General features: G+C 42.3%; 1 protein-coding gene across 14 annotated transcripts in view; it reads left to right on the top strand.

The window, feature by feature from the left end:
• Positions 1-23,133, top strand: part of auts2a (activator of transcription and developmental regulator AUTS2 a) — a 152,877-nt gene that overhangs the window by 32,712 nt on the left and 97,032 nt on the right. For 10 of the 14 annotated variants that reach the window (XM_077591962.1, XM_077591965.1, XM_077591963.1 and 7 more), the window contains one exon: positions 10,805-10,909. In XM_077591962.1, the coding sequence (XP_077448088.1) occupies positions 10,805-10,909 (105 nt within the window). The remainder of the gene's footprint in view (positions 1-10,804; positions 10,910-23,133) is intronic. The other 4 variants (XM_077591961.1, XM_077591973.1, XM_077591972.1 and 1 more) reach the window with 1 other exon arrangement.

Here is a 23,133-nt window from a genome sequence, read left to right as displayed (position 1 = left end):
AAGTGGCGGCCCAGGGGCCAAATTTGGCCTGCCACATCATTTTGTGTGGCCTGGGAAAGTAAATTATGAGTGCCGACTTTCTGTTTTAGGATCAAATTAAAATTAAGAGTATAGATGCATATTACATTTCCTGATTTTCCCCTTTTTAAACCAATAATTGTCATTTTTTAATCAATTTTTTTTCTGTTTTTAGGTCAAAAATCATTTTGTAAAATCTAAAAATATATAAAAACAAGCTAAAATAAACATTGTTTTAGATCTATAAAAACTGAATATTCAGGGCTTTTTATTCAGTTCTTTTAATCCATTTATAAAAAAAATATATCTAAATATTATATCTAAAATGGTCCGGCCCACGTGAAATCAAGTTGACGTTAAAGCGGCCCGCGAACCAACCCGAGTCCGACACCCTTGTTCTAGAGCATTGTCATCAGATTTGCCAGCTTTCTAATGGATGTTGCAACATTTTGAATGATAAAAAACACAATAGTCTGTGATGTTTTGGCTACATGGAGATAGATGTCTGCGCACGGTGACAGATCGATCCCTTGTTTATTTTATAATTCTGTCAGGACATGAAATTCTTCATAAAACATAAGTCTCGACTCATCCTCATGTCAAACAACCCCAATCACGAAAAGAGCTTCTTGATCTTGATGAAGTGTTCCTTCCGTGGGGGAAAAGGGGGTGCCGAAGATGGTCTCAGAAGAAAATGTAGCCATCATAAACATCGAAAACTGACAATAACAAACACTGTCTAGGGAATGGCTTAGATTTTGATTCCTGATAAGATAAAAGTTTGATGAAAATGACTTTACATCAGAAATGTAGGTGACAGCGTTTTAAATGAGAACATTTTCAGATGGTGCTGTGTCTTGGTTGACTACCCCTACCCCGACTTTAAAACAGCCCCCTTTATGCTCTCCTCATCCTGAAATGTTGTTATGTAGCACCACCCACAGGTCAATAGGAGGGTAACATGATGATAACTTGAAGGTAACCACTCATCTGGCTACTGTAAACTCGAAATAAACCACAACATAAGGAAAAGTGCCTTTCTCATTTCCACTTGTTGTGGGATGTGGAATAAAAGTGCAGCATATATGAGAGGAGCAAATCCGTGTTTGGGAACCTATTGTTCAGACTGTGTTGAATTATTTACTCGTCTGTTTCAAAGATTTCCCACTGGGGTTGGACATTAACACTTTGATGCCTTGAGTTTTTAAATACCTCATTTATTTTAAGTGTCTCATCGTTGTCTGGGCAATTTAATTTAAAAATGTTCTTAGGGAGAATAGATGAGTAGAAAAGCAGCGATGGTGTATTTCTTGGCTCTGTGAAATGACGACAGTCCTAAAAAATATCATTAATGATCCAATTTTTGAAAAAAAAAGGTCCTCATTGTTTTGTGGTTTAAATACGGTATGCCCTAAAGGTGATACATAATGACTTAACAGGTGCAGCTATTGTTTGTAGAGTGTCAAGCAATAGTAACGTTTATTGGCTCCTGGAGTCTTACCAGCTGGATTGGGAATTAAAATGTCTGGAGGTCATGAATCATTGTAGCACAATACTGCACAACCTTGGCTTAGTTTTATCTTGTACTCAGCACAGTTGTCATTATGTAGGAACTCACCCGTGTGCTGACTCGTGCACATACTTGAAGGTTTGTTGGGGCGAGGTTTTAGTGTTTTGTCTGTCTCTGGACAATTGAGTTTGCAGGACTAGAAGAAATCCAAGTGAATCTTATCTTTAAGACGAGCCCAGCTTTGGCGGCAAGGTTACACCAAACTCATAATGGAAGCTTGTTAGATTACATTTTGAAACAACATAGGTCATAACATTCATTCTAATCACTACAACATCATGTATGTCAGCTTTTGACCTAGAGGAAAATAAAATTATGTAAGAAATTCTCTTTCTCAACATTGCGGCTCTTGAGAAAATTCAATTTTTCGGTATTCCTGACTGACTTAGAAAAATACAGTGTGCGGTCGATTGGTTGCCGGTCTTTTGGTCGCCGGTCTTTTGGTCGCCGGTCTTTTGGTCGCGGTCTTTTGGTCGCCCCGACCGCGACAACGGGCGACCAAAAGACCGGCGACCAAAAGACCGACAACCAAAAGACCGGCGACAAAACAAGGTAAAACAACACGGTCTACGTATCAATAAAAGCCAACAATGGCCATGAGCAGTTTCACTGAGCCGACGTGTGAGTGTATAAGAGTTTGTATGTACATGCGTTGTCCCTTTAAGAAGGGACGTCAGTCAGGGTCTTAACAAGTTCTCCAATAAAAAACAATAAAAGTCCGGGAAATTTGGAGCTTTTCTTTAGCCTAATAATTACAAGGGCATTAAGTATGACTAAATTGTAATTCACAGTTAGTATTTAGGGAATTTGAGCAACGATTTAAATGGTAATTATCAATAACCTTCTGGGTGACCAAAAGACCAGCGACCAAAAGATCGGCGACCAAAAGACCGGCGACCAATCGACCGTGTACCGAAAAATACAGTGGGTGCGTGCATAGGATTTCCGTCAGGTTTATTTCTTCAGCATTCTTGGCTCAGTCAAAGCATCTTTCATCAATCTTAAACATATCTTTTGTTCAGTTCAACTTTCAAAAATCATTTCCTTACCACAGTGTACATGCGAAGTAATAGGCGTTGATTTTTTTTTTCAACGCCACCACCAAGAATGGCCACGATACGAATAGAAACGCTTCCGTTTCAGTCATGATTTCTTGAATAGCCTGGCGGGAGTGCGGGAAATGAGAGCGCACGCAGCCGATCGGCGTTGCAGTAAAACAGCGGCCATGCTGTGAGAGAGATGGCTTTTCTTCGTGACAGTCCTACTGTCTGCAAATGAAACGAAGGGAGGAGGGATCCACTCTCTACATCTTTAAAGCCCCAGTTGTCTTCCTGGGCAAATCTGCAGCGGTGCTGAAGCAGAGAGGAGTGGTTGGGGGAAAAAAAGAAAAAATCATCAATGGATAAACAACAAAGAGTTGCTGATAATGCCGTTGGAAGCACACTCCCGCTGCTTCCTGCTGTTTGCGAATTCATCAGACCTCACGCTGAGCCACGGGTGATTTCTAAATAAATGCAGCACATTTGATGTGGATGTGTAAACTGTAGATGCTGGCAGACATTGTTTGCTTTTTCCCGTCCATTGTACCAGAGGGTGGGATCTGCCTGCAGCATCTTGGCTTATTTTTTCCACAAGTTTTTAGGAATTGCCCACTTGTAATGTTCGTTGTCTTGTCGCGTCCCGGCGCTTCTGCTGAATCAACCTTCTTCTTTTCTTGAGAGGGCTTCATCGATGAGAAGAGCAAGCCTGTTGGTAGAAAGGCATGGCTATTGCTTAGTATGAAATGTGAACAAATGAGAAAGAACTGTTGTTCCTTTGCAATCCGTGTGGCGGTCTACGCATCACAAAAAAGGGGCACGCTGATTGTTCATGCAGTAGGTGGAGCTCTTGTGTCGGATTTTGAAGTCGCGGCTTGATTCACCTGCTTGTGAAGGACAATTGCTTCTTGTCCCCTGTCCTGCTGGCATTTAGTAACAAAAAACAAAAAAAAAGCAAAAATTACATGGGAGATGAGCTTGATATGATAGGCTTTGTTTTCAGATGTTAGTGTGTGATTGTGGTTTTATGATTTTAATTTTGCCAAGCAGTTTTAATGGGGAATGTTGTGATCTGTTTTCCTGGGAGGTGTTCCTTTGCAAAATGGCGATCGCTGCATTAGTGAGTCAATCGTGCGACTGTCGCTGTTAGTAACCTGTCACCTGTAATTTGCCGATGAGTTGGACAAAGAAGCGTAATGTGACATGGCGGAGAATGTTCCCTTTCATTTTAGACCATTTGTTTTTGGGTGAGGTCTATTTGCTCATTACAAGAACACACTTTTTTACTAATGGATTCTTGGAGCAATGTCAGATTTACACTTTCATTACTCTTTAAATAGCCCCAATGTTTCATTAGACAATAAATAAACACGGAACTCAATGTTACGACGAGATGATTCCATTTTAAAAGTCCGTAAGTTCTTGTTTTGATTCTGCCATTAAAACGTACGTCTCCACCATTAATCAGCCAATCACGAGTTAAGTCCTTTGCCTTTGCCTTTGCCCTTTATGGCCTGACTGCTTAGCCCTTAGCTAACCAACGAGTTGGCTAACTAACTCCATCTCCACTGACGACACATACGATCTGTTTTCCCTCATCCACGTGGCAATATTCAATTGATTTGAATTCAGGTTTGGAAATTGCAAACAATTGCAAAAACTAATTCAAGTCACCGCCTCTCCAAGGAATGCGAATATGTGAGTTTGTTTGTTTTTAGGTATTGTTACGGCCGACTAATTCCTGTCTTGCTCCTCTGAACACCTTTGTAAAGAGAAGCAAAAAGTCTATCCCCCATGTTGGGTCTGTTTTCCTCCCTCCTTTTGGTCTCCATGCCAGCCCCTCCTCTTTTTCTCCACCTTGCACCATCTCCTCTCCGTAATCTACCGCAGGCCCTTCATCTCTCTGGCCTGTCAGCGTGCTTTTTCATTTGGCTTGTTGCTACAGGGGGCTTGGCGGTGGCAGATTACAACTCGGCAGCCAGTCATTTTCCATTTATCAGACCCCCTCCCTCCGTACCACCTCTCTCTCTAAGCCAGCATCAGTGCAAAGACATAAGCATTCTTCATCACTCCTCCACCACACGTTCACCCTCTTATCTGATACCGCCCACATTCCATATCTTCCGTTTTTCATTCCAATGGAAAATGTGGATATAAAAACACAAATATTGTGGCCGTGCAAGCGTTTATATTGGCGAGGCAGCACAAGATGTGTTATTACTTAAGGCCTTGTCACCGGTGATGACCTAGGAGAGTGCAAAGTATCGATCCAGTATCACTCAAGGCATTCCGCAGATTGCATTGACAAATCTTGTCGGGTTTTTTTATTGTATGGTTCGCAGCCTTGTTTTGGACCTTTTGTAAAAACTACGCCCCGTTTGATGGTGCTTTATAACCGGATGGGTCATTGAAATCACATAGTGGTCTAAATTCGGAGCCTTAGATGTTTTTTCGAGAGTTGTGAAACCATTCGTTGGCCTCTGCGGTTGTTTTTCTTTTTCCTGGACGAAAACACGGTGTTGTGCGCTAAATATTGTAACAAGTGCAAGGAAAAAGAAAATAAGACACTCAAAAAACAGTGTACACATGATTTATGGGTTAACGTGTACCGTTACTTTCCCAGGCAAAAACAACTAGGGATAAGGGATGGAAATGAGGAGTTGTATTTTTGTCCTGCCAAATGTTCTAATGGCTGCAGAAAGACAGTAATGCATGAGAGAAAAACAATCTTATAAATAAAAAGGACTGAGCTATCTCCATTTCTGATGTCGAAATTGGATCAGCTGTAACTGGGCCATTGTACATTGGAATTTTTGACTTGGCAGGCACAACTTCTTGTCCAATCATTGGGGATCTTCTCAATAGATTTTCTTAAACTTGTATGTTCTTATATCATATCTGCTAACCATTATTTTACCATGGCACCCAGGTCACGTGAGCTTCATGTGAATAACCGCTCGCGATAATCATTTCAACGCCAATGATGTCCTTTCCTTGTGTTTTTGTTGTTATCCATCAATGGTTTATTAAGACCCGCCATAGCAGATGTTTGCTGGCATAAGCCTAACACCGTAGACAAATGATGCTTATTTTATTTTAGTTTTATGGCTTGATAACAGCAGATGGGAATGCTAGGGAGGTGGCTAGATGAGGACACTTACTGCAGCGATTACTGACGATAGAGTCGGTCGGCCTTGGGCAGATAATCAGGTCAGCTGAATAGGAAGGGTATATCCTGCCATCATTTTTACAGCCTTCCCCAATCCCCTAAATGGTAGTGCAGATGGAGCCAAATTCAGCTAAGGTGAGATAGTATCGTTCATTTCGGTTAATACCACACACTCGCAGACCCTCACTCACCGTCTGTCCACAATAACCAGCTGCTGACAAGAAATCATCGAATGATATCATGACCTTCATTTAAACTGCATCTTTGCTAGTTAGCGATGAAAAGCCCCGCTTCAATTCAAAGACTTAATTAACCGTCCTGTCAAAATCTTAATTCTAAGTTCAGTACGACACAGTGACTATTAAATTAGCTGAATTTGAATGAGCTTGAGGCGTTATAAGCAGAGACCACCATTGACATGTTTAGCATTTTATTTTCTGTTCATGCAACCTGCGTTTGTATTTTCATTTCTGACTTTACCTAGAATATTGGTTCCGCACGTAAACTGCACGCAAGGTTTGACCCAATGTTAAGTGTCCGCGCTAAATTTCATTGCATCCATCTACTGGAAGGTTCAGCAATATACTGGCAGTGAATTCCTGGAGGAAAATAAATGGCAATAAAAAAGAGAAATGATAGCCCCTGCAACCCGTTAGGAGAGGTCTTTTTCTCAGTTGTCTTTTTTTTTTTTCCATAGCTCTTTTTATTGAGGCCGCCCATGCTCAGGGAGCTGTATTTTATATTTATTTTTTTGGCACACCCGTTGTGCCTATAGTTGAATGAGTCTCTGAAAGCCAATATTGGAGTAATAACTTTGTAGCACAGATTGAAGAGCTGGGGAGCCGTGCAATTAATTGTGCACACATTTTTTGATGAGTAGTTATGCGGTGATGAGCGTTCATCTGGTCTTTCAAGGCCCCCCACCCCCAACCTTTTTAGAGAATTGGAGGTGTGTAAAGTGGACTGGGGGGCTTATTTTACTGCCATGCTCACCCTCTATAACAAGATGTTGGGATATGATCTGAGAGTGCAGGTCTCCCGCCGCCCCCCTCTCAGCACTAACTTTCCCCCCACTAGCGCCTTTGGTTATTAAATCTGGGAATTGTCCCTATAACTCAATGCACCAGACTACAGCATTATATGACCATTTGTGAGAGAGGAGTGGTGTGCTTGTGACGCAGGCCAGAGGATGGATGTTAAAAGCATATTGATTTGTCTGTAATGTCGTCATAAATCAAGGATTTATGGCAATAGATAAATGCAGCCACAAACTTCAGTAGCCTCCAGCTCGCGGTGGAGGAAATGGAGTCCTTAGTATGACTGATGAGATCAAGACAGTGCTCTCAGCCATGGATTCCCTCCATCCTCTTGTTCCCCCTTCAAGCTTCCATTTGCCACTCTGCTCAGGATGCTTTTACCCTGCGGCTACTGTGACTAGTCCTCAGTGGTTCTTATCCTTGCTTCGGCTTCACATTCCAGCACAGACGCTATAAAAGCCACCTTTGTAGCCTTACTGATCCCTCCTTTGCTTGGAAAATGATGTCTGACGAGGTCTCCGGAGATTGCTTCTGCTCAATGATGTAAGAGGCTTGAGAAGGAGAGGAATTGCTACTTTTCCATGGTTATCAACTACTTTAACCCAGCTCAGTAAATGCCATCTAAATCACAACAAGGGACTTGAGCGTAAACATGCCTAGAATGTCTGCTCTGTCCTTTTCTGACCATGACGGTAGGGCTGGGTGATTGTCATTTTTTCCCCCAGTCTTGATTTTTACTGCAATATGCAATGAAAGCGAGAAATGCAGTAGATTAACATTTTATTCACTGAGCGTTTCAGCAGCGCCACATGACCGAATACTCTGCCTCTTGTCAGCAATACTTGTTGATATAACATAACTTGCGGCGTGCAAAGAACGCATCCCTGTGAGTTTTGTTATCTATGTTGTCTGTGGTGGTTATCGTGGCGTTTGCGTGAGACTATCCATTGCAAGGCCACGATCATTTTCGTAAGTGAATGAACGACGTCTTCCTTTGAATGTTGTGTCATTTTCTTTCTGTTAGCTTTTTCTTAAAGAACAGAGAATATGTTTCTGCCTTCGATCTTGAAAGTCACCTAGCACTACGTTAAGAAGGGTTTGCAGACTGTGTCCTGTTTACCACCTCGTACAACACGAACAGTAAACAAATCTGGGGCAAGCGATGCAAAAGGCTGATGCTTAGTGACAGGCTACGACAGAGTGTGGCACAAGGACTTGTGGGTGACACGAAGGCCAGGCGGGACCGCTGTCTGTGGCAGTTAGAGCAGCCGGGAATCGGAGCAAAGCACCGGGTCAGCGTCCGGCCACGCTAGTGGGCTCTTCACGCGGCTGCTGTCAAAAAGATATCGTCGGTCCTCGCGTCAGCCCTCTTACCGGCCCTGACGAGCCCTAAGGTCCCCTTTTCACTACTCGGTCTTATCAGATAAAGCTCACAGAGCGCTAAACCCAAGCAACAGTTTCCAACTGCTGTGGTCAAGTAACCCAAGGTGATTTAACTACATAGACTCTGACGATGATTTATATACTAGACGCTTTAGAACCCACCATTAGCTCAGTTTGGCGTGTTGCAATGTATGGCAATTGAAGGCTATGTTTAAGCAACATGTGACTTCCATTAGAATTCCGTAAGTGGCGAGCAATTGAATAACCATGCTACGTAGACCTCTGAAGGCTGCATAAAAGAAGAAATTCAAAGTGTAGTCCGGAGAGACCGACGGCTACGACAGTGCCCCGGGAAATAGACAATTTATTATCAGCGATGCTTCCCAGCGAGTGGATTATCTATAAAACTTTCATGGTTCTCCCTCAGTGGCAAGCAGCCATAAAACTTCCCAAATGAGGGACTTGTTAATTTACTTGTTAAAGCAAATTAAAAATTCATAAGCGCTTTTAGGTAAATGAGATCCTCTTTCATTGGCGCCCTAGTGGAATTCTCACTGTCAGATCCTGCGAGTGCAGGTTAGCTGTTTTGAGACCCGCACAAGAACAGTAAAAGCCGTTAAACTGTTTTCGGTTTTATTACCGTCGAGCTCTGCAGCTGCTTGCTGTGCGTAACTAAGGGAAACCAGGAATTGAAGGCAGCAGAATTCTACAGAGGCTCGAGCGAGCAAAGAAGGCAGCCCTCTTTTTTGTCTGATGGAGATCATGATGTTGGTGGTCCAGTTGGCTTAGTCTAAAATGGCTTTGTGGTTAGAAATGTTAGCAGGACCTACTTAAGTGCTTGATTGCTTTAACTCTATAGCCTCAAATCCCTGGAGAAAAGGCCATTGCACTTTGGTCAAATTTCAAAATGGTCATGCGAGCTCATGCAGAAAGCGAGTAAATAATTGACTCCACAGACTACGGGCAATATTTGATATCCTGCACACTAATATGGAACAAGGTGCATAGTTTTAGAGTGCTATGGCAGAATGCCCTATAAACTGTCTTCCGTATTTGTAAAAAGCATGGAATTGTTTTTGTCTGATTCAATAAAGTTCTTAAAATCATGCTAAAATAAGTGAAGAACAAAATTCTGATCAGCTAAAACATATTACTTGGTGGACAGAAAGTCACCCAGATGTTAACTCTCTCTTTCTACTGGATTTTTTCATGTTACAGTTTTCATGCTATATTTTAAATGGGCCATGTGGTGGAATAAGTCTGACAAAGGGAATTCACAGTGAAATGTAATCAGCATAATTCAATGCGTCCGCTAGGAATCCGTTTCTGGGTCGGAGTGGATACGATATTTTCCTTTTAACTGGCCGTGAATTCCCCTCGGACAATATGGCTTTTTCTACAAAAAGAAGTGCAGTGTGCTCTGGTTTTGGTGGGAATTAAATGTGTTATATGTAATTAGTGCTATCACAGCACAGGGCATTGGTGCCCTTAGGTCTGTGCTTTTGCCGCTTTTTCTGCTTTTGGTTGTCTGCAGCTTTTGCTCATTTTTGTCTGACCACCCGCACACATTCAGGCACACTGGCCCATCAGGCAATCCCAATGCTGCGACTCTCTTATCGCACGCAGCACTTTGGCAAATCCACCCGCCTTCTAACCATCAATTCTCCCAAGGAATAGGATTCATTTCACATTACTAATGGCAAAAGAAAGGGAAACATTTTCAGTTTAATTATCGGCTCAACTCAAGGGTTCTGTCGCTATTCCCTTTCCGTGTGGCCTTTATTCACAGCGAACCCTTGCCAATACCGTGAAAGGAGTGGGTGGAAAATATAATGTTTTTATGGCCCAGTAGCCCCAGACTCCTTCTCAAATGTACCATCATGCTCTTGTCCAAACTCTTTATGCATGCAGAGCATCTCTCGACTCTACCTATTAAGTGACTGAACCACACTTTACTGCACTGTCCCATAAAGCCAGTTTTTTTTTTCATTTTTTATGTGGTTTGAAATGAAACCTGCAGTGTTTATCTGGTCTGCAAGGGACAGCACCGACACTTTTGGAGCTTGAATCACACACTTGGACAGGGAGTACACAACCCTACTCGTTTCACTCGGCTCCACTCTCTGGAGTCTTTTATTGTTCTCCATATTTTGAAGAGCCTCAGATGCTTGTGGATTGGCCCGTTGTCCTCTTCAGGCTACCGGTTTTGCCGCATTTCCAACGGAGCGTCTGGAGAATAGCACTTGCAGAGCTCCTGCTGTCTCGGCATGTGGTGTCTGCTTAGGAAGGATAGTGGCTCCAATTGAAGGTTGCGGAGGGGTCTTTGTCTCTGTTTTACGGGCTTCGAGTAAGCAGCGTCATACTGGGATATCAGATGGCCTCTTTCTTTGGCAAGTGTTTTGACGCCCCGTGAATGGACCGAGAACGAAGACAGATTCGCGTAGGCATTTCCTCAGCTCCTTCCAGTTCTCACATCCTCATGACCGGAATTCTGCGGGAGGCTTTCTATGGCCAGCAATTATTTGTGTGCTCTCTTACTGGTGCCGTTCATCTTCATGTTACTAACCTGTGGTCTCATTTTGTGTTCGAGCAGCTCAAGCCAGGACAGAAGAAGCGCAAAGACAGTGATAGTGAAAGCGCGAGTGGAGAAGCCAAACCTTCCATGAGGTGCAGCTCCAGAGACCGACTAACAGATGTGAGTACCAAAATGGCTTTTCCTTTAATTGGTTTCAAACCCTCAACGACCACCAATGATATAATAGCGTATTTTGAGATATTGAAAGGGACCGGCCAAAGCCAAGTCGTCTGATGTCATTTGAGAGATGAATCCTTGAAACCAAAACAGGTTAATTACTCTAACGCAGTGGTCCCCAACCACCGGTCCAAGAGCTACCTAGTGCCGGTCCTTCAGAGTAAAAAATATTAAGGTTTTCAATCTCGCCCTCCTAATAAATAATTCCTATTATGCTTGGGCCGTCGTGGGTGTCGTTTGTGCACTGACCCCACCCCCAAACAATTTTGTCTTAAATTGTGCCCTCCCCATTCGCCGGTCCGCAAGAAAATAGAAGTGGTGAGAAAAAGGTTGGGGACCGCTGCTCTAACGGATTGTTCCAAACAGATGGGTTTCGTTTTTCTTTTAAAAAACAATCTAAGTTATTTTGCTCAAAGTGTTATCATTGCATGTCAGGTAAGTTTACCATTAATCCTGTTATAATGAACATTGCACATTACATATGTATAGTATTAAAAAATGGATTTCTACGTGGAATCTTTAAGGTCTCAGTCTGCTATCAGGCCATACATAATTCTATATGTCTCGTCTGTAATAAAGACATGGTCCAACAACTGGAGCAAAAACGATTCTACATGTAGCTTTAACGCTTGACCGGGCATGAAATGAAATAAGTAATATGATGTTGAAATTGAAATGATAGTCGCTGATTTATGTCAGCCTTACACGCTGGTCTCTCTGCCACACACACAACCAACGTGTGAATGACGAGCATCGCAGGAATGTCATGTGCATTTCATGATACCGGCCATTTATCATCTGTGGAGTCTCTAACCAGACTATATTAGTTTTAATGCCATCATCATGCAACTATGGATTTCATCAATCCAATCCTGCCTTTAATTCGGTGGTATTCTCCACTAGATTACGTCATTTTTGCGTGCAATAATAGAATATTTGTTGTAAAGGAGAACGAGAGAGAGGAAAAACTCTAGAATTCATGATCATCCCTCAGTAGAATTGTGGTTTTCTTTCATTTTTTCAGCGTGCCTAGGTAGTAGGCAGTGTTATTTGGGATATTGTAGTTTTTTCCAAGCAGAAATACGACAATCCACACTCTCTAGCTTCTTCTCAAGTAGCATGTGTCACCCTCTCTATAATCACTTGCACCTGGACTGCCATATGAGGCTCTCTGGAGGACAGTAGACAATAGAAGGAGGCACAGCCCTTTTCTCCCCTTGCCTTGAGACACCTTGCACAACACTGAGCATTTCATCAGAAGTGCTGCTGAAAGGGGGGAGGCATAAAGACTAACTTTTAGACACCCCGGCCCCCGTCAACGTAACAGATCCCCGTAGGTTCCTGAACAAGTCCCCTCCAGCAAGATTGTAAAAACCTACTTCACACATCACAACAGATGCAAATTAGAGCTTTTTTGTGACAGTATACACACCCAGTTTGTGAGTTTTTCGGGAAACTAAGGTTATCTGGCGCAATGACTCGAAACATAGAGTTTGGAGTCAATGCTATGAATTTTATCCATTGAAAGACAAACTCAATCTGCTCTAACATTACTTCATTCTTGTAACTAGGCAACAAAAAACTATCCAAAAAGTGTCCAACAATTTCCATATATTGTACAAAACAAAGTAGGTGACTATCGCTACCCTCACGAAAATGCCAAAACTGTCCAAAGAGCTTAGCAAATAATTGGATATATTTATAAAGCCTTTCCGCATTGGATTGAAAAAGCATGTCCTGACTAACATGCCAGCTTGATCCGAGTTGTTTATTAGAACAACAGATGATAAATATTATTTGCGGCAGGCTTTTTTTTTTCCTCCGCTGGAGCAATTATGACCCAATGAAGCAAATGAAGTCATTTTTCAGACCCTGTTGTGGCTGGAGGGACACTACAGTGCAGGTCAGGACTGGCAGCCTCGTCTCTGGCGTTCTCCTTCCCTTTTCACCCGATGCTGCCAGCTCATTAAGGAGTACAAATGGCATATCAGGTCGGCTGTGTCTGCCTCAACCCCCAAAACCCCAGCTAAATTGGCAGGCTTAGCCGCATTTCCTCTGAAGCACCGGCTTCCATTTTTGGGTTTGTTTGAAGCCGACATGGCCGCCATCCCCCACCGCACCCCACCCCTTTCAGTCTGGGTGGCAGGCATTGAGGCAAGCAGCGGTCCCTGGCAAAGGGAGTCATCTGGATCAGGGAGGGAAGGGGGAGCCTGGGATGAATCACTCCTGTTTAGTCTCTGTGGCAAGGGGTGAAATGCCATCATTACCCAGCTGCCTATCAAATAAATTGGCAATTACAGGGCTGGGATCGCGAGTAAACAGCGTGTTACTCCATTCCCCCCCCCCACTACCCAAGGCTCTTTATAAGGGTGGGGGGGGGGCAATAACGAAAAGCTTTAGAGTGCTAGGTCAGAGCCCACCGGTTGTAGTGCAAGAAGCAGACTATAATGAATGAAGGTCTGAATTCAAGTCACATTTTACAGCAAGCTGAATCTCCACCACTGCAATCTATTTTTGTCACATTTTGTGGGGAATTATATCCTAATGTCTATCACAAAAATATGCCAACAGCATGTTTCAGACACGTATAAAATAGTGATGTCCCGATACTCAGTATTATTTTTTAGGTATCGGATGGGATCCGATCCAGTAGTTGTGTGTGTTTTCAGTACTGTTGTGCTTTTCCACTAGTTGCCAAATGTCTGCTAAATGGGGCTGCATCGCTTTAGAAACTCATGATAGTAACAGATCATTGTGTAATATCGTAAAGGGTTGTTACCAAGAAAGTGATTTATCATTATATTTTGCGTAATTTTTGCTGGTCTAAAAAATGGGCATCGGATTAATATTGGCCAAACATACGTTGAGAAAAATCAGATTGGATCAGAAGTCAAACAGTATAAGTGTACCCACTTAAAAAAAAGAACAAAAATAAACATCTGTCTTTCGGCAACTTAATGTCTTGCAAGCACAGCTAACACATACGTAAACTCCAAAACTTGAGTACTTTGACCCCCCACAAAAAACTAAAAAATATCACTACGTTTTTAATATGCCTACCAGAATACCCCTGGCTTCTTATACACGAGTGTTTGCCTTCACTGAGGTCTTGGAAGACTGGTTTGTAATGAAACATCTGGAAGTGATGTTGTCTAGGGTCAAGCACATCATCTTCTCATGCGTTTGAAGCGGTTTCAGCCCTAAACCCTGCCAAAGTCTCTGCCACGGTTCTTGAAACTGAACCTAGTTATTACTGGCATTCTGGTGAAAACATGACAGCCTCTGCCAAATACAGTGTGCATGCGGTAAAACCATTCTAAATGCTTAAATTACAGCTTTTAGAAACCCATTACTGTCATAAAGTATATTTGTTGTTGTAAAGTTCAGTATTTTGATGAGGTTTGCCTGTGCTTACAAAACGTATCCTTTTTTTTTTATACTTGGCTGCACATACTACTTTTCCGCATGCTTCTTGTGCGAATTGAATTTCAGTTTAGAGCTGTTTATGGAACATGAGGGGAGCTGATCCGCATTGCACCGTAGCCACCTTTTCTTCCTCAATACATTCTCCAATTATTTCCTTACACTCAAGTGTAAATGAGGTCACAGTCACCCCGCGTGCCCAGATATGCTGGACAATTTGCTTCGACGCAAAACTTGTAATTGCTTGCATCAATTATCTCTTTCGCTGTCTGCCGCTAAATGATTTGAAATGTTTCCCATTCTCGACAAGATATGGAAGTCGGAATGTTGTACCTATAATGAGCTCATTATCTTTGAACATCTTGTGAGGTGCGTGTGTAGTATGTGTGCGTGGTGACGGTGGGAAATGAGCAGCAGTCTTTTTAAACGTTGAATAGATATTCAAGATTGATAATGTCGAGGAAAAAAAGCGGTGAAACAATTACCGGCTTTTTTATTTTTTATCGTGTCATCTCCTATCAAGACGAAAGTTTACTTGATGGAATGACAATCCACATATGACATGCTGGAAACTATATTTACCTTGTGATTGACAGGCCACTACTAGTGCACAGACTCTTGATGACAATTCCGTTTAGGTAGGAAGTGGAAGTTGGAAACAGAATAGTTCTTGTAATGGTTTGTTTCGGTTAACATTTGGAGATTGTTCACATGCAGCAACATTAGAAGTGCCACTAAATATTGTCATGCATAATATTATATACAATCTTGTTTGTTTTCTGTATTATGCAAGCTGTTTGAAATTGATTGCACTGGGTGTAACCAAAACAATGGTCATTTGGTACTTAGTTTTAAGCTTTTTAAAGTATTTTCTTTCATATAAAGTACTGCCAAAGCATATCGTGAGACATTCTGTGTGTTAGCTTTAGGCTGAGATGCACCGTTTTGGTTTTCCAGGCTGCTTCGAATGTCTCACACGCAACTATCGGAATAATTAAGTATTTATCATGATCACATTTCAGTTAAAGTGAACTCTTCCAATGAGCCATTATCAAAATATTGCCGTTTAGTCTCGAAATTCCCATTGGTTTTACAATCGGCTCTTAGTTTTAAATGTTTCAGGATCAATTTCCCTTAATCAATGTCTTCCAGGAAGTAGGCTGCCATCACGGTGCTGAGATCAAAAACAAGTTCACTTTTCCCTCTCCACTCACTCTGTTTTATTTAGCTGTCCCTTTACCCACTTTCATCGCCTGCAGTCAGCTTGTTATGAACAGATTGTGACACACTGTGTCATGGCAGTCGGGCAAAATTATGCTTGGTCTCAATTGCCCTGCCAAAATCTCAACAGCCAAATGTCTGTCAGGGGACTGTGAGAGGTCCCCTTGGATGGCTTGTCTAAAAATGCTGGGGGCACGCCTGCCTACGTGTATTCACAAATGCTTTACTCAGACTTGCCGAGATCCGTCGAAATATAATTAGAATTATGCGCGCTGACCTCTGAGGAGCCCTCCGGTTGACAATAGATGTTACTAGTTTATCTGCGCTAATTATTTACTACACCCAGAAGCCATGGCGTTAAAATAGAAGCTGACAAATTGGCGGAGTATTTTGAACTCGACTACGTCCATTACGTTACTGTTAATCCAGTAAACTCAGGTTCTTTAACAAGTGAAAGCGATCCAGAGTGAGTTGAAGTGGTAAATACTGCTGTCGCCGAATGCAATTTTCTCTCTGCTGGGGATGATAAATCTATTCTCATGGAAGATTAATGGACTGAAGAAGTGGTGTTGAATGTCATTGTTGAAGGTTGAAAGTATTGAGCGCCTGAATCCTATCCATATGTTTTCAGGAATGACATAAATAGGCTCAGCCAGAATCCATTTTGACTTATCAAGCTTAAACCGGTGCCAGAGCCACGCAGCACTTGCCAAGCATTCAGACTCCTTGGCTTCCAATAACAAATCCCTTTCCACATAGCCTAATTTCCACTGAAATTTGCCACAGCCACACACCGCCTCCCCGTTTTTGGCTCGGCTGTGCTTCTTCCAGCTTTTGGCTAGTTATTACTTCCGCCTTTCCCGGAAATCAATCCATTTTTGATTTTATACAGGGCCCCCAAATCCCCCCAAATGGGGAGTCTCTCCTCTCTTTGTTCCAGGTTTTTTTTTAAGCACGGAGCTGTTTCAGTGGGGGTAAGTTGAATAAGTGGAGCCCCGAGGAGTCTCCGCAGAAGTCTCCCTCTGATTAGATGCATGCGGAGCCCAAGGAGAGAGCGCCGGTTGCCATAGCAATGAGAGAAATGTGGGAACTGTAGCTGGATGAAGGAGAATAAGGGGAAGTGGTGCTTTCTTTTGTGATGAGGTCTCTACTGACCGACATTTCTTCTCTCAATGCACACTGTCCAACAAGCTGTATAGATGAAAACACACAGTCTGACACGCATCCCACCCAAAGAGAAGCAGATCTAGAGAGCCATGCTTAAATCACAATGGCCTGTCAGAGCCAAGCTGGGAGCTGCAGAAAACACAATCAGAGACACCAGGAGTCCAGAACCATCTCCTTCTCACATGATTACGGGCAATTCAGTGCAGTAGCTCCAGCAAATTGTGCTTACCCGCTTATCTGTTTTACTAGCTCATGCATTGTTGTGCTTGGGATCCCTGCCTGACTTAAGCAAAATCTTTTACCCGTAATTTTCAGATAATAGCATACAGAGATGGATGTAAACATCTCCAAAGAATGTGTTTGAGTATGGACTGTATATGTGAATCTCTGTTGTGTGTGAGTGTGTAGCAGGGAGCTTAGTTACAGGGCAAAAGAGTTGTGTGGGAGGCTAGGGTTGTGTCAAGTTTTGTTGCGTTTGGTGGAGAGACACAAACGGCTCTGTATATGATAGAAAATGGCCTGTTGGTTCATAAACAACTATTAATGGAGGCTTAGATAGCATGTCAGGCTGCCTCGTGGTGTATTTACATTTACAACGCAGACAAAAGTACACAGCCTATTAAGTATAGAATATATTCCAGAGTGGCAGCAAGATAGTTTTCCCTAAAACTCAGTAAACATAATGTATGCGTTGTTTATGTCTTTTATGGAGGACTTACCCGTAAAACTGATTTAACAACAGCAAATCGATTGCAAAGTCAATGTGAAACCATTTACAAAGCTATCAGGAAGATTATTTAAAGTAACAAAATGTCTGGATTCTACAACAGCTGTAGGCTTGAATATGGAATATTGTGTTTGCACACTTGCCAAGCTCCTTGCTTTAACTCAACTCGCACATTTAGCCTAGAGCTCAGAAAGACCAAAGTTGGAAAATGCACTTTAGCAACACTCTCAGTAAGTTTATCATAATGTATTAACTTGACAAAAGTGGACCGTTCATCCAAGGACACATTTCTTTCTTGCATCTGTAAAGACGAGAAAATGCTCATCGTGATGCCAATGTAACATTCAAAACGAAGTTTTTTTAAATGAACACTCTATAAAATATAATTGTTGATGATGAAGCCCAACTGCTATTTATAGCTGTTAGATGACCTTTCCAGTGTCAAACCATAATAATGCTCTGCAAAATTGGATATCTGGATTTGCAAAGACAAGACAACAGTTCAGAATTGGAGCTGGAGAAAATTATTTGACAGACATTATTTCCCTGAAGTCGTGGTCTTAAGTCAAATTTCCAAGAGAAATGAAATTGCCAGCAGTGAAAAAACAGGCTAGGTAGGAGTTCATGAGTAGAGAAATAACATTTTCATTTGTCTGGGCCGCAGCGGGAGACAAGCAGCGTTTCAGTAAATAGAGGCAGCAATGAGAAATGATTTTCTTGGTCAGCAGGATATTGTTTTAACGTGCACTTATCCATCTGCAATCTAGATGTCAGGCCCCAGGAAACCAATGGATGGCCATTCTACTGTTGCCTTTATACCACGCAAGTCTCATTTTGACGCCAATTGCCTGTTATTATTTTGTACGAGTGGGGATTTGGTGCCCTCTGTATCGGTAAACTACTGTAATTAGACATTTCAATGTGGCCTGCTTAAAGGGAATCACACCAGCCGTGGTGCTGTTTCATCAAGAGGTCATAGGGTAGTCCAGGGCCACATCGTACAGGGGATTGGATGGGATTAACTTTAGCCCCTTTGGCCCTGACTAAAACATGGCCCGGAAGAGTGGAATTTGCCAAATGGGGCAGATTCATCTGATTCCAAGCCCTCATCCAATTACTGCCTTATCTCTTGGCCAAATGAGATCAATGCTCACCGCGCACGGAGACGGCAGGTTGGCCAAGGTGCAATAATCAGCCGTCGGGAGCACGGCACTTAACTGTATCCTAGAAAAACCCCGAGCATGTGTTTGGAGCTCCCCTCACTACCATTTGCTTCTTGTCGGCCGTATCCTGACCTGCATTTTACATGAGGTGAGGATGGCATTGAGGGATTTTGCCTTTTCGTGCTCAAAGCAGGCACTTACAAAGGTGAATAATGTGCATAATTAGATTTTACTCTTATCCACGGTGATTCAATCATGGTGATTAAACTGGCTAAAAGGCATATGTACTGAATACAAAATGTTAAGAAACTCTTAGTGGTTAAAACAACCCAATTCAGCAAATATAGTCCATAATCCTATTGTCAATTAGGAGAAAGAAAACACATTTGATGTTTGCCAGCGTCTTTATGAAAATAATTAACCTCAAAGTTCTATGAGACAGGCATTTTAATCTTTACAAACAGTTAACTCATTCAATGTCAGCTATCGCTAGAGTAGTTTACCGTTATGCTGATGCGAAAGCATTTCGACAATTTTATTAAGAGGCCTCGAGAATAGTGTTATGAAAAAGTTAAAAAACTAAATCAAATAAACCTAGAAAGAGTAGATTGTCTTGACTGAGAAAAAAATTCTGTTGATGAAATACTGTGTGAGATGTGTCATGTTTTATGTGTAGGTTCCATTTTTGCTCAGTGTGCATGTGAAGGTGACAACGTTACCTGTCTGCATATCCCCTGTGGCTGAGTGGCGACCAGTAGAGGGGGAAAGCAGCTGAAGTCTGTACGATTGCGTTGCAGCTCTCAGCCATCTGGCCAACTCTTGCTCTGCCCACAATATGGCCACAGCGGGAGCCATTCTCGGAAATGAATGCGCGACTATTGCTTGACGTGTTTTCGTTCCCGGCGTAGAAATCCATTGGAGAGCAATATGTAGCCGCTGAAAGACGGTCAGCACCTCTGTGGGCGTAATTCTGCATCCACTATAAACCTGTAGTCGCCATGTAATTGCCCCCTACACTCCCGTCCCAGGCGGATCTTCATCTCCTCAGCCCAGTTAGATTAAAGTCCTCTTAAATTCACCGCAACAGGCTGGGTGCACTGGGAGAGTTGGCATTACTGTGGCCCTCTGACAATCAGCAGCTAGCCAGAAAGCACTAATGAGCAAAAGGGGGTGGGGGTTAGTATGCATCAAGACAATGCAATAGTGGGTAAGATTGTGGGGGTGTTATTAGGAAGGCAGTCGCAGTTGGGCCAAGCACAGCACTGACTAGATTAGCTTCCAATGGGGACGAGCTGCAGTCAGTTTGGGAAAATATCACAGCCCATTAGTTAGGCGCAATGAAATGGAGTCAACTTCTGGGACTCCATTAGGCACGCTGCGCTTAGACAGACAGCGTCCCTCGGTGTAATGTTTCTATTCTGGAAGGATTGGGCACGGAGGTATAATTGGACTAGGGAAATCAAGCAAGTTTCAGTGGTCCGCTCGGACAGAAAATGAGAACGAGGGCCTTTGTTTTTTGTCCCCCTTTTCCATTTAGCTTAGCAGGCACAAAAAATAGAAGCAAAATGGTAAGATAAGCTTATAGGTAATTAGCATTTTTCCCCCATGCTTAAATCTCTTATATTTTGTTTTTGTTTGTTGTCATAGCCAACCTCAGAGCAAATGTGTTTGTTTAACCAGAGTGGTAAGATTTGGATGAGGGTAAACAGTAGGTTTGTCTAGCAAACCTTCAGATGTTTCATGGTGTTCCTGTGTGAGGCGTTTCTCATTAAAATTAGGATGATGCTGAATAAATATTTTCAGACTTAGTGTTTGCTGCAACACAACTGATTTTGTGAGAAACAACCCAATACTAGTGTTCTACTTTGCTTAGTAGCTCCATGAGAACCACAGCATACAGAGAAGAAAGGACTAATATAGGTTCCACAGGGATGACAAAGTGAATGCATTGCCTCCTTATGGGTTCTCTCTGTTGATAGAATTATAGGGTCATAGCTGGAAAGTGTTGACATTTGTGTTCCTCTGGGGAACATCCTTGAGAATGTTATCAGCAAGTTCAAGACAGCCTTCAGCCTCTGTACATCCCTGGTAGCCACTCCAAGGCCCAGCCTCAAACGGCTAACCCCACCTCAACCTTCCACCCCCTGACCTGGCTGCCATCCAGAAGAAAGAGCAACTGACAGCTCCTTTGATAACAGAAAAAGGGAATGGCTTGTAATGAATAGCTGGAATGGAAGGTGAAAAGGGAAGGAGTCCAGACATTAGAAAGGTTCGTTCGCAGATTTAATCCTTTTGTAGCGAATGTGGCCTGTGGATAGATTTGACGTAGCTTTAAAGCATTTCCTCTTAAAGCTATCGTTGTCTCGTCTCCCGTTCTAATGCCCGGTGTCTCCTTTAATACGTCATTCGTCTCAGTATGTTAGTTAGAAAACAATGTTGTCATGTTTACTCAATTGACATTCCGTTCGTTATCGGAATCAAAATGAGATCAAGTATGTATGCACCGCTTGAGCCCTGGAGTACATATTTATTGCCCTCCTTGATTAACAGACGTAAGTTTCTCGCCACAGCAGTGTTTGTCATCTCAAGTATGGCTGTGATGCCTTCCTCAAGTAACTCAATAATGAATGGATTACGTTTTCGAACATTCTCAAATAACTGAAATAATCCTTTTCTTCTCTCTTTTTTAAAATCATTTTAAAAGTCCTATATCATTTGGCTTGGTTGTGGATAATGGGTCCAGCAGAAGGTCCGGTGCAAGCTATTGCTGCTGTGACACTTCCACTGAGTGGATTACATGCAGTTTAGAATGTTGGATTGGATTGGGCCAGTGCTCAATTATCCTTTTGGATTGGATTGCATGTGCAGAAAGTCACCTCCAATCCCAATTTCCAGTGCGCCAGGTGGAGTCTTTAGTCTCTTGCTCCTGTGCCTTCCAACTACACGCTAATCCATTTACACACACATAAAAAATAGGTATCAACACAGGCTCTCACAAATGGACAAAACCACTGCTCTTCTTCCATGAATCACAATTATAGAGCTCCTATACTTATGTCTATATGAGGGGAAGGGGTCATGCCCAAGATTGACTGGCTAATTTCCGCCATTAAGTGGGGTTCCCCTAAGATTGAAAAAGGCTGCTATTTTTTCACTTTCCAGACAGGGTTATCACACATGGGCCAAACTAAGACTTTGTCCCATCTAGCAAAGATGGAGTTGTGATGATGTATATCTATCAAGCTATCTACATACATTAATATTTGTATTCATGAAAAATGGTGGTCCGAATTTAAACGTTTCTTGAATTTAAGCATTCACAGCCTGCAGTGCAGTCATTTTCTTTTAGTGTTGGATGAATATATTAGAGAACTATTATGATCCATTTATTATACAGCGAACCATGCAGCCTTGCTAATTTAACGCCAAGGCTGAACGTCACTCTCACTGAAATTGCTTTGAAAAGTGGCTGCATTCTACTGCGGTCAAAGGAAAAATAACATTGATTTCTCAGACTTAGTGCTGAACATTTTATTCAGCCCATTAAGTAGATCACGCAGACAATTAAATAGGAGTAAAAATTTGTTTCCTGCTAGATGAGTGCACCTTAGTGTACGACAAGGAAAACATGTCCAAATTGAGCTTCTCCCCTCCAGCTCTTGTCTAAAGATAGTTTTCTGTGGGTATCTGTCAGTACCTGCTGTCACTTTTTTTCCCAGGAAAGTTGCAAGTGGATAACAAGTCCCACACTGCGCTCAACCGATTCCATCAGGGGGAAAAAGTAGAAAAGCTCCACAGTGTCTTGGGAATAGTTGTGCCTGGAAATGGTAATTTGCCAGCAGAGGCAAGTCCTGGGAGAGAAAGGAAGATGAAGAGTAGACAGATTTCACTTACTTTATTTATTTAATTTGATAACCGGTACAGGCCTCTAGAGAGCCAAAAACATTCTGCTGCATGTCATTTAAGAAATAGGAAGGGAGTATGGTAAAGATCCCTCAAAGTCATCCTTCCCATCACTCGTCAAGGGTAATTGTCTGCATCCGTCCTGTGAGATTTACTCTTTATGTCCTGAAATAGACAGTCTAATACGATTTTGGGAGAATTTTAAACCCCAGCGTGATCGGTGAATGAGGAGAAAGTAGTCGTGTTGAATGTGTTTAAAACTGGTCTCTCAAGACATTCAATGCTGCATTTATACGATTTAGAAACAGTTCTGCAATTCTACTCGTTAAACATCACTCATTCTCCCTCTTACAAGTCAGTCTTGTTACTATTAGCGACACTTGGTTCGGAGATGTAGAAGATTTATGGACCTCATGCAATTTTGTGTATTCACAATGTACAATAGAAATAAGCCAAAATGGTTTAAAATTTCCCTGATTCATGTTAGGTATTACTATTGGATATTAGCGTTTACATAGTCAAACTTAGGATGTGGACTCATTAACTTACTAACATTGCTTTCG

Source organism: Stigmatopora argus, chromosome 22, assembly GCF_051989625.1.
Source record: "Stigmatopora argus isolate UIUO_Sarg chromosome 22, RoL_Sarg_1.0, whole genome shotgun sequence".
NCBI classification, from domain to species: domain Eukaryota; kingdom Metazoa; phylum Chordata; class Actinopteri; order Syngnathiformes; family Syngnathidae; genus Stigmatopora; species Stigmatopora argus.
The sequence above is the reverse complement of the archived record's forward strand: the minus strand, read 5'-3'. Positions and strand labels throughout refer to the sequence as shown.